A 13,193-nucleotide genomic window follows, 5' to 3' on the forward strand; every position below is an offset into this window, starting at 1 on the left:
GAAATAAAATCACCATTTTCTGCACAAACTGTAACACTGCTGTTGTTTTTTTCTTTGCAAAAAAGCACTCCTTAATCAATATAAAGCAGCTGTCTCAAGCATATTTTCTTTTCTTCACAGACTATTCCAATTTATAATTTGTAAAAGATAAAATGTATAATGCAATTTATCAAAAAGCTCAGTTTAAACAAAGTGTTTAGATTTTAAGTGATTAAAAGAAGCAGACAAGATTGAAACAGCTGCTTTAAATGTGACATATTGAGTCATAGCACACATCTAAACTCACCAACATTTTAACATCTACTCTAAAAAAAGCTAGCAAAGTTTTTTAAAATAATTTCATATTTTCATAAATTGACATCACAAATACTAGCCAGTCTAGCGCACAACGAAAGCCGTAATACATAAAGCATGGAACAGGGACCGTACAAGGTTGCATGACATTATAGCTGGTCAATACATGGGCTACATGCAAGTACATTATATATTTTCCTGTCGGCACAAAAAAATAACTGTGTCTCCTGAATACAGCTTTCTAACAGATTCATGCTATTTTACAGACTGTAGCTTGGACACATGCTTCACAACTAGCTATCGCTTTTTCTTGGTGTTTCTAAGACATTTCTGAATTATACGTTCAATATGTCATGCTACGAGATTACACGCCTGGCATTCTTTCTTCTAATATTTCATAATCATTCTCTGATGCACTGGCTAAATGCTTTTCAAAAATGCAAAATATATGCATAACTTATTCACGTCTATATTTTTACATATTCTATTTATAGACCAACCTTTGCTGCCACTAGGTGGCATTCTCACTGGTTCTCCGGCCCTGGTAGCTGCATAACAAGAATCATGCATTACAATTTCTGTTCAAACTTTACAAATGCTATCTCTTAATTACTTTACTTTAACTGAATTTGAAACAGCCATTATTTAAGCAAGCAAATCACAATTTTTGAAGAGGTAATTTGGTTACAATTATGCATGTCTGAGTAATATTTGTTAGAAAGAACAAGGGGTTAAATGCTTAGTAGAACTGAGACAGTCAGTAAGTTACATTTGCCCATACCCCTCATGCATTCCAGAATTTTAGAATTTATTTGTTATGCAACCTAAGATACAACAGCTCTGTACACTTTTTAACCCTTACCCTGCTAAATTTCTATAATGAACTAGTCCATCTTTTTATTTGGACAGTATCATTAACTGTCAAAAGGGGGTGCTTACCAAAAAGATACTGACTAAATGATGAATAGTGCAGATCTTGATCAGACTGCATGGATGTGCAGCCTCAGATCATGATCTACACTGTTCGCAAAGGCAGAATCAGTTGTGTCCAGCATGACAAGGGTTAAACTGAACAATCTTCAAGTCTTTTCAAAAATCTATTATCATTTTGAACCATAACAAGGTTGAAAAGTTTCAGGAGCAATGGAAAGCACTAATTTTCATATGGCATACAGTCTTCTGCTATTACACAACGTTAATGTAGAAGAACTTTAACGTCAGCTCTGATTTACATGCCGGTTCTAGACAGCTGTGTAAATATATTTGATGCTCTAACTTTATGAAAAGTGCCAATTATTAGTTTGTAAGTTTGATATATGTCACCCAATATCCTGCAGTTAAATATTTTATCACAGAGAACAGTGTCTAGTATACTCTAGTTAATATATCCCTAAATACCACAATGACAGAGGCCATCACAAAGTTACTGCCTAGCTTTCAGCATCTTTACAATTTCCTCACACTTTATTGCAATTCCCCCCCCCCCCCCAAAGATATGATAATTTATTTTAAACCCAGCTTGTAACAACTTCCTTTGACATTCACAAGTACTGGTAGCAGTTTTGCATCCTTCACTCAAATTGTTTTATAATAAATTATACATATACATCATGATTTATCTTTGTAAAAAGATAGACAAGGATGTAATTCAGCTGCAAATGCTTTATAATGGCCTCAATATGAACTGTTAAAACAAGAGAAAGATAATTATATATGAATACTAACATTCAGTATAAAAGTGTAAATGAACCACTTATAAATCACTCCTGAAAGAACTTTCAGAATACTTGTGTTTACTATAAGATGACAATGTGAGCACACCCATTCTTTTAAATATTGATTTTGTCTGTGAGAATACCCCCACTCCTCTCCCCACCTTCGCCCGACTTGTATGACAGCAGGAGTGATCTAATGTGGCTTGTGAAGTCCAAAAACTTTGTAAAGCATTATTTATATGCATTAAAATGACACATATCTGGTTACATTGCATTTTTTTTCAAATATAAAAACTGTAAATGCTTTACATGTTTGAACTTCAAACAGAAATATAATATAAAGTTTATCAAACAGGACAGAGCAATGTATGTAAGGTTTTGCTGAATCCTGGCCAGTCTACCAGCACATACTGAAATGTGGTACTAAACTATCTGTGAAGACCAGGTATCAGTTTGGAGTAAGACATAACAATATTTGTTGAATTATTAATATCTGTGGAGGACTAATTGTGTTAATCCACAAAATTAAAATCTTCGCATATAAATTTTCTATTCTATCCTTCAAATCTGAAATCCACCAAAACCACAAAATTGTATGTCAACAAAATCATATTATTTATATAGCTGGAAAAGTCTAGAGTAGTAACATTAATACTTTCGCCATTAAATTTTTGCAGCTTTCTCATACATTGCTTTGTGAGTAATTTCAAATTCTCTGTATTTTTGAATGGAAATATCTTACCAGTTTACCAATTTTTGAATCGAACATACAATGTAAACATTACTTTTTCTAAAAAAAAAAAAAATCCTTTTTTTCCATTCAAGAAATAACAGAAAAGAATTACATAAGAGTTGTAAATACAACATATATATAAAGTAAACTGCTGTAAAGAAAGTAACATGATAGAACTGGTACAGTATACAAACTGAATAACATCAAAATATATTGTAAAAGCACTGGAAGAAACAGTAACACTGTATATAATATACCGTATTCCCCTGTGTAAATGCCACCATTCAAACCTACACCTTTACAAAAATATTAAATATCTTTGTAAGAATTTTAGTGTTATTTTTTCTTTTTTTTTAATTTGCCCCCTAATAAACACCCCCCTATTTTTAAAATAATACAATGCCCCAGAGGCATTTATTCAGGAGTATACAATTTTCATTTTAAAACAAATAACTGTTGTTTTTTTCTCAGAACAATCTACTGATTTTTGTTTCCGAGGCAAGTGTCTATCAAAGACAAGCAATCGGTTAGCTTTACCCAGTAACTGTTCACATAGTGAAGTAAAGATAGCAATAATACAAGAAAATACAAAAAGACATATCAGACAATTCTATTTAAGCAGTCTCTGTTGTTTAATGTCATAAAGTTTACAATGGAAATAACTTTCAAGTCAAGTTTGCTTTTGAACTTCCATTATACTGCAAAAATAACAGTTTAGGGAAGAAATATGAATTGCAGAAAGTAAGAATTACAGAATTAAACAGCACAGATACAGTAAAATTAAAACTTTCTGAGAAAGTATTTGAGTAAAACATTAAGTTGTATAACTAATGTTCAAAATTTTTCATTGATATACAGTATTTTTAAGCAAGCTGAACGGGTCTGATTCTTATGTTAATTTAAAGCCCTCGCTAAACAACAATTTCAGCAGTCTTTTGTCAATTCTTTTTTATTTTGTATTGCATTTTACTTATTTATTCTATGAATATACATTTATCCAACTTATTCTCTCAGAAATTTTCTATTATACATAGGGTAATTACTTTGATTGAGTACAAAAAATGAAAAGTAACACTTACTAAATGAAAAGTACAAAAATGTATGAAAAATAAAATACAAATGACTTATTTCTATCATAGAAGTTATTATTTTGAAAGACATGTTTTGCTGAAATTGCAAGTTTTATGCATTATAAAATAAAAGAACCATTAAAAACATAAAATACAACAGACATGCAGCAACATAAAACATATTAGACGTGCACAAAGTTAGGCATCCCAAGCATGCATATATACCTGTATAATAAAATAACACCAACAAATTTGTTTCCCCCAATAAGCATTAAATGCAAGTTCTTGAATAATTAAGCGCCCAGCTACCATATATTATATATGGGTGATTTCAAATGAACTTAACCTTTTCTTGTCCAAATGCTCCCGGCCAAGTCACTTTTGATTGGTTCACATAACACATTTCATCCAATAAAATCCAACATATGAAAAGCTGAAAAATTCTTGCAAACAATGAAAATATAGAAAACAAATAGTGTTCTAAATGACTTTTTAACATCCTCCTGGTTTTTGTGTGTGTACATTTCATATCCTCTTCAGGAATATAACTCTTCCATAATATGTGATGTTTGTGTCACCTTTTTATTAACCAGATACCAGATTAAAAAATTACTTTCCTCGAAATATTTGTCTTTCAAATCATTGCTTTGACATTCATATGTCCTATGGATCACTAGCTCAAAAATCAACATTTTCAAATGAGAAAAATGCATGAAAAGTAGCCTGTGATTCTTGAACTGAGCTTGTAAATCATATTCTTGCATGAAACATGCTTTTACTGTCATTGGGTATAGCTATGTTTTTAACAGTATTTCAATTCGGTTACAGTGGACAGTAAAACTAACCAGTTTTCCCGGATTCTGAGCCAGTAAACTGTTCTATTGTATTTTGGTCCTGTAAAGCGCAAGTCTTTAAGGAAATGAACACCTTTCAACATCATATTCATTTAATTCAACTTTTTAAGTTTTATGCTAGAATACCATTAACACAGGTTAGTTTCCTATTAAAGCCTCTTAAGGATCCCTCAGGTTACGCTGGTTCCCTTGGCCTCTAGCACACAACATGAAAAAGCATGTGTTATCCCTACCTAAACAAAGATTTCCTTGTTTATCGTGTGGTTCAAGGTTTGCAAAGAATGCTAAATTCGATCTTGGAAAGCTGAACATTGGAGATTTTTTGAAGACGAAATGAAAATTACAAGTGAAAGTACGATTTTATCAGAAGATTAAGTCATTATGAAAAAGAATATCTAATAAACTATAAAACATGTTTTAACTGTCATACCTTTTATTAACAAATCCCATTCATATATAACAATAAAATGACATTCTAACGTATGGCACACAAGAGTTTCTCTCTTGTTACTATGTCACATTCAGTTACAAGATCTCTGATCCATTACTTACTGGAAACTATTCAAAATATCCATTTCCAAAGTCACGAAAACAAACAAAAGGACAAATATTAATATATGGTAAATCCTCCAACTGTATATTTCTATATAATACTTTTTTCTGTTCATTTCTGATGTATAAAATATTGGCAAAACTCAAAATTAAACTAAGATATTTGTTTTTCCGTGTGAACTGTGCAACACACAATATATTTATGCTTTAATATGCAGTCCATGTTCATATTTCTACATGACATCCAGTGAATGGGTTCAACACTTCTTAGAATTGTGATTAACTTCTTTTCTTCCTCTCACTTCAAAACTTATCTTCTTCGCTGGGTGTAGAACCACACCGACACATGTTTGTAATTTAAAATCATAGTGACACAACCAAGAGCAGCTGGACAAGAAATGTCTCACACATTAATACATTTTACTAAATGCCAATAATCTAGATGTCTACAAAACCTTACATATAGAGATTCAATACATCTAAAGAGACAAATGCACACCATGCCTTAACCATATCACAACATCAGACAGTATTAATAATACAAAGTCACTCCTGAACCTACCATTTAACGGCAGGGATTCAACTTCATGGCTATGTTAGGATACCTTTATTTCAGTAAGTCTGTGATCGAAAAGACTGAAAGCTATCAAAAATGCCTTACACGCACTATACTGTAGTTAACATGTAAATTTCCGTGACAAAAAGTTATCAGACTATTTCAGCAGATGCATACAGTTATCAGACTATTTCAGCAGATGCATATAGTAATGTATTAAAACCTAATATGAAATAAGGCACTGCCTCAGTTGGGAATCGATCCGACTTCAACCCATCCCATAACATTTGAAAAGAACTGTCTAATGATGGCAGGACACATTTTTCAAGTTGATAGTAAATATCTCATTCGATATATTGCATTATACTGTAGAGGGATCAATCCAAGCAGCATCTATTCCCTATCAATTTAAAGGTAGATTTTGGAATAAAAACAACACTGCCCACATTTGTATTGATGGTTTGGACAAGTTATGTGGACGCTCATTAGGCACAAGGAAAAAGCGTATTCTTCCAAAAATTCCCAAGTCAGACACTCTGTGCATGTGCCGGAAGTACACATTTTTTAATTCGATAGTATATTTCTCATTCGGTATATCGTATGTTACCGTAGAGGGATCCATCCAGATTTTCGTTGCTATGCGACGAAAACTGGTTGAATCAATTCCCTAATACATGAACACAAATGAAATCACAACCCCCTTAATACCGAAGCTCCACTACTAGAACTATGTCACACTGAGATAATCCAAACTTTATTAATTTTAGCCTCATATTGCATGTAAGTAAAACTTGTCTTAGTGGCCTTTAGCATTACCCAGCCAATTGATTCAAGCTGCCAGCTAGCTATCTTCCAAAACAGACACCTGTTTACTTTAATTTCTGTTCTAATTTCAACTTGCCATAAGCAGCCAGATTATGTCACTCCCTAGGCAGACTATTTCATACATTCTTAACAATTTGACAAAATAAAGTGAACTGCTAGATCTAGTTTGTTCCAACAGTCTTCAGTTAGTAAACCGATTTCTGTGCAGTTACATATTCTTGAATGCTGTATCGGCATCCTTCCGCTGTAACAAAATTGGCTTTTTCATAACAACAGGAGAATGCCAAATTCACATTAAGAGAATACATAACTGAAATGGAATGTGCCATCTGTTATCATAGGACCACTACCTTGACTTCTACTTTTGTTAGAAATAAAGGAAAGGATAGAGTAGATTCAGAGGTGACCTTCATAATTAAATCACAATAAAAGGAAATGTGCAAACATACAATAAATAAAATAGACAAACTATGATATGTGAAATATGTGTATCTGAATATATGCAGTAATATATATACTTATAACTATACAGAATGTAAATTTTGATATGATTTTAAAACGCGAAAACAGCTTAATTCTAAGCATTTACTCTTAACTCCTAAATTGCCAAAGTCTGATTCATTTAAATACTAAATATTTTCAAATTTACAGCATACATTTCGTCGAAAACTAAAACTTCTGACAGAAATACAGGAAGAAAAAAGTCCAATACTGTTTAATTCAAACAAAATAACATCTGCACAATCAGGACTTATGATTTTTTTTTCTCTGAATACAAACTGCAAATATATTGCTGAAGCATAATATCTTAAATTTCATGCATTTTGACTAAAAAAAACAAACATTCTTCTTTTTTTGACCTTGTGATTAACGAATAAAATCATAAAACAAGAACAGAGAAATCACAGTCTACATGTGCTCTAGAAACAAATACTATCTAGAAAACAAATCGTGCAGAAAGAGACAGCCGATCGCTACACCAATCGGTATGATTACATATTGGTAACGATTAAAACCTTGAGCTTCCTCTCCAACGTTATGCGTCATTAATTCTCGCTGTTCATCCATTTCCTTCTTTAGCTGCGTATTTTCTGTCTGCATCGACTCAAGGTCTAACAGCTTGTTCTTTGTGGTCTCGAGTTCAAGCACCAAAGTCTCCTTGTCCTCTTCCAATTCATGGATCCGCTCATCCTGGGACTCGCGCTCAGAACTGTAGCCCTCAATTAGACCTGAAAATGTTGGTTCAGTTATGATGTTTACCAGCCTATAATTCTACAGTATCTCCAAGCAGTTGCTATTCTGTGCTATTCAATCATTAAAATCTGATAAATATGCGGCATTTATGAATACCAAAATTATGCAAATTTTCTAACACATTCTACATAAATGTTTTGTTCTTCAAGCATCTGATTCTATACTTTCTAAATCTTTCCATATTAGGACCCTACCTTCTGCCTTGTGCAATTCCAGAGCAAGGAAGTCTTTGCGCTCCACTTCTTCCTTGAGACGTTCTGCAAGGTCATCACATCTTGAGTTTAACTGTTCAAGGTCATGACCTTTGCCCTCTAATGTCTCCATTATTTCTGCCTGAGACTGTCGTGTTTCAAGGAGCTGGTTCGTAGTTTCTTCCATCACATCTAGCAAGTGGGTCACAGAGGAACGTAGACGACTCCCAGAATCTAAAAATATTTATAAATGGCAATTTTAAGAATTATAAACAAACATTTTTAATTTGCATATGTTTTTTGTTTTCTATAAAAAAACTAGAGCTATCACTAAAGGTGATGAATGTACCCCCCGCATGCACTGACACAGTACATTGCAATTTGACGCACATAATATTGCATAATTATGTGGACTGTATGTATATAGACTGTATGTATACAGTATAGTAACAAAAAAACAAAGTCCCATAACTATGCAGAATATTTTAATCTAAAAACGTAACATGCACCATGCACAACTAGGGTTGGTACTGATCACTTGTGTGAAGTTTCATTAAATTGTTTGCAAAGGCTCGAAAGATTAGGCGCGCACAAGATTGCATATGCAGACTGTATGTACATAGTATGTTAACAAGAAACAAAGTCCCATAACTCTGCAATTTTTGTGGTTGAAAGAACCTAACATGCCCCATGCACAACTACCGTTGTTACTGATCACTTGTGTGAAGTTTCATTAAATTGTGTCTACGGAATGAGGAGAGATGGTGTGCACAAGATTATGTCTATGTATATAGTATAGTAACAAAAAACAAAGTCCTGTAACTCTGCAATTTTTTTTTCTGAAAGAACCTAACATGCCCCATGCACAACTACTGTTGTTACTGATCACTTGTGTGAAGTTTCATTAAATTGTGTCAAGGGGATGAGGAGAGATGGTGCGCACAAGATTGTGTCTATGTAAAGTATAGTAACAAAAAACAAAGTCCCGTAACTCTGCAAATTTTTTTTCTGAAAGAACTTAACATGTCCCATGCACAACTACTGTTGTTACTGATCACTTGTGTGAAGTTTCATTAAATTTTGTCAGATAGTGTGCACAAGATTGTGTCTACGGACAGACAGACAGACAGACAGACGGACGGACAGACAACCTGAAACCAGTATACCCCCCCTTACAACTTTGTTTTCGGGGGGTACAATTACTGTTTAGAACATTATCGAAAAGTTTTCATGCAAAATATTCCTTTCTTATAACTAACCACAAAATAAATGAATGCTATAATTTGAAACCTGTTCTGAGAGAATTATGTCTCTCCCATTCTAAACATTTTATACCATATTCATCTTGAACAACTCCAGTATTCAAAACTATTATGATCCTCCTTTCTTACTCTGTATGTTACATTTACACTATCTCTTTAATACAATACGGTATCGAAACTCAATTAACAAATCTATTTTCTATAAACTCCTTACAACATCTGTGTTGTTAAAATTCTGTCTGGAATTTAAATCAAATCCATGTAACACATTTATTCAGCAGACAAAAAAAATCACACCACTAATGTAACACATCAAACTTCACTTTCTTTTGAAAAAAAAAGTCAGCCATGTTTTAAGACATCTGTGACATATAAACATATAGTATGAACTCAACCATTCAACAAATACATGGAACATGTGTTGTAGGGAGACACACACACAGTGAATCAAACACTTAGGTTATAAACACTTCACATATTAACAGGAAATTGCTCATACACTTTTCTATTGAAGTGTGCAAGTCACATAGTGACAGTTATTATTTATATTTGGAAAATGTTACAGATGAGACGGTTTATTTAATCATTTTTATTCCAATAAAGTAGGAATTTTATAAAAACTTTAAACACAAGAAAAACTGCTGTGCAAGATATTTACATGCAGTACTTCTCATGAATTCTGAAATATTTTTTTTATTATAATAAAATGATTATTATGAAATAGCATCTCAGTGATTGTCAGCTGTTTTTCTATTAATTCTATAAAAAATAATTATATAATACACATGTATTAGTAATCTTAATATATAAGATTTAATAAAAATGAAATGCAGTTTTTCCAGACATTGTTAATTTTTTACCGATTTTAAAATAACATTCATTTGTCTCTCAAATGTAACATTTTACAAGCCACAAAATATGTTGGTTTTTTTCTGGGATTCTCTTCAAAGGGAGATAATTAAATCTACCTTACATTTGGCATACAAAGAAAGAACAGTTGTTTCATCAGAGCAGCTTTGTTCTACAATCTCTAGATATATGATACAAAAGTAAAGAATTTTATGACACCATTAAGGAAAGGAAAGAGGAGTACATACTGGAATATTAAAACATGTAGACTTCAATTTTTTAAATCATACCATTCAAAGAATAAAGCATATGTTTCCATATAATGTCTTGTGTAATTGTCTTCTCTGAAAATTTCATGCATATAATCATAATTCTTCCTATCTATTTTTTCTTACACGAACATGCATAACATGGATATTAAAAGTGGTCATACATTCTAACTTGAACCTGTGATGAAGAATTGTCTTTTTGTATTATGTTATTGTTAAAACAGCAGCTGCCTTCAACCAGTTAGCATGGTGTAAAATACTCAACTGTTTTTTTTTTTTGCTTGTTAAAAAATGACTGAGTACAAAAATTCAGTAAAAGAGTATGGTACATGTAATAACAGAGTCACTTTTGTTAACTCATGATAATAAAGTTTTGAATTTTACAAAATTATGTAATTTTCTAAATGGTCTAATCAGTAATGTCCTAATATTATAAGAGTCTTTCACTGGTTGCGGATAAAGATGGGAATATCTGGCACGAGGGTAACCGTTTAGGCAGTAACGAGGCTCCTGCTGAGTTACCGCCTAAAGCTACCCGAGTGTCGGATATTCCCATCTTTACCCTCAGCCAGTGATTGATTCTTTTTTCTTGCATGTCTTATTCTTCAATTTGTAGAAGATATAAAAAAAAAAAAACGAAGGTTTTTCTTAAAGGCACTATTTTGTTATAGTAGCGTATGAATTTACACATTCATTCATAAATTATACCAGGGGTGTAAAGAGTTTTTCTAACACCGGAAAAGCATGGGAAAATCCTGTCTGGCATGCAAGAATCCAGAATTCTGTGGCTGACTTTTCACTATATCTGACTGCAGCAAGACAAAAATCAGGAATACAAAACAATGTTTTCAAAATTTTACAATATTTGAATCTGCTTTGATAATCATGGAATTTTACTGTAAATAAAAATAATTTAACTTGTTATTGAAACAATTAAGTTAAGAAGAGAAATAACCAAATCTGAAAGTTTCCAAAAGAAGCTAGCAAATTCCAATAATATGCAAATGAAATTTTAGTAGTGGACTAATTGTCTTACAAAACAACTCGTAATGTTCTGAATTTAAAGTGTTGCTTTTTTTTGGCTTCTGACATAAAGCAGCTGATCCTCCAAAAACATCAATAGAATCTTTAACTGGGCATATTATCTTCAAAGCCTGCATTGAATTTTAACACTAAGCTATTTAAGAAAATAAAGTAAGTAGTTTCCAAAAAAAACCAAAAAAAACAAGAGCTGTCTCCATAGGATGACACATGCCCCCGATGGCACTTTGAATGAATAGTTATGGCCGTTGTTAGAGTTTAGGACCTGGGTCTTGCGCGCGACACGTCGTCTTACTGTGGTACACATTCATGCCCAATAATTTTAAAATCCATGCATGAATGACAAAGATATGGACCGGACACGCCCATCAATGCACTATCATGAAATATGACCTTTAACGTCCAAGTGTGACCTTGACCTTTTAGCTACGGACCTGGGTCTTGCGCGCGACATGTCGTCTTATTGTGGTACACATTCATGCCAAGTTATTTGAAAATCCATCCATGGATGACAAAGATATGGACCGGACACGAATGCACTATCATGAAAAATGACCTTTAACGTCTAAGTGTGACCTTGACCTTTGAGCTACGGACCTGGGTCTTGCGCGCGACACGTCGTCTCTTACTGTGGTACACATTCATGCCAAGTTATTTGAAAATCCATCCATGGATGACAAAGATATGGACCGGACACGAATGCACTATCATGAAAAATGACCTTTAACGTCTAAGTGTGACCTTGACCTTTGAGCTACGGACCTTGGTCTTGCGCGCGACACGTCGTCTTACTGTGGTACACATTCATGCCAAGTTATTTGAAAATCCATCCATCGATGACAAAGATATGGACCGGACACGAAAGTTGCGGACAGACTGACAGACGGTTCAAAAACTATATGCCTTCCTTTGGGGGGCATAAAAAAAAATCAGAAACAGATTACTACAATAAGGATGTCAACACAGTATGACACATGTCCCCTGAAAATGTTTCACAGAATAAAATATATATAACAAGAGGGCCATGAAGGCCCTGTATCGCTCACTTGACCTAGGAATCATCAAGATTAACATTCTGACCAAATTTCATTAAGATATGGTCATAAATGTGGCCTCTAGAGTGTTAACTAGCTTTTCCTTTGATTTGACCTGGTGACCTAGTTTTTGACCCTACATGACCCAGATTCACACTGGACCTTCAGATCTCAAGATGAACGTTCTGACCAAGTTTCATGAAGATACAGTTACAAATGTGGCTTCTACAGTGTTAACAAGCTTTTCCTTTGATCTGACCTGGTGACCTAGTTTCTGACCCCAGATGACCCAATATCAAACTCATCCAAGATTTTACTGAGGGCAACATTCTGACCAAGTATCATTAAGAATGGGCCAAAACTGTGACCTCTACAGTGTTAACTAGCTCTTCCTTTGATTTGACCTGGTGACCTAGAGTTCACAAGCTTTTCCTTAGATTTGACCTAGTGACCTACTTTTTTACCCCTTCTGATCCAGATCTGAACTTGACCTATAGATCATCAAGATTAACATTTTGACCAAGTTTCATTAAGATATGATTATAAATGTGGCCTCTGAAGTATTAACTAGCTTTTCCTTTGATTTGCCCTGGTGACCTAGTTTTTGCCCCTTCATGACCCAGATTCAAACTGGATCTTGAGATCATCAAGATTAACATTCTGACCAAATTTCATGAAGATACAGTCATAGATG

At 33.4% G+C, this 13,193-nt stretch overlaps 1 protein-coding gene across 17 annotated transcripts in view; it reads right to left on the reverse strand.

The window, feature by feature from the left end:
• Positions 1–13,193, reverse strand: part of LOC123531196 (uncharacterized) — a 212,904-nt gene that overhangs the window by 63,789 nt on the left and 135,922 nt on the right. For 15 of the 17 annotated variants that reach the window (XM_053518559.1, XM_053518550.1, XM_053518557.1 and 12 more), the window contains 4 exons: positions 8,048–8,278; positions 7,616–7,828; positions 3,000–3,038; positions 795–842 (listed from right to left, as the gene is read on the reverse strand). In XM_053518559.1, coding sequence (XP_053374534.1) covers positions 795–842; positions 3,000–3,038; positions 7,616–7,828; positions 8,048–8,278 — 531 coding nt within the window. The remainder of the gene's footprint in view (positions 1–794; positions 843–2,999; positions 3,039–7,615; positions 7,829–8,047; positions 8,279–13,193) is intronic. The other 2 variants (XM_053518552.1, XM_053518556.1) reach the window with 2 other exon arrangements.

Source organism: Mercenaria mercenaria, chromosome 11 (assembly GCF_021730395.1).
Source record: "Mercenaria mercenaria strain notata chromosome 11, MADL_Memer_1, whole genome shotgun sequence".
In the NCBI taxonomy this organism is placed as follows: domain Eukaryota; kingdom Metazoa; phylum Mollusca; class Bivalvia; order Venerida; family Veneridae; genus Mercenaria; species Mercenaria mercenaria.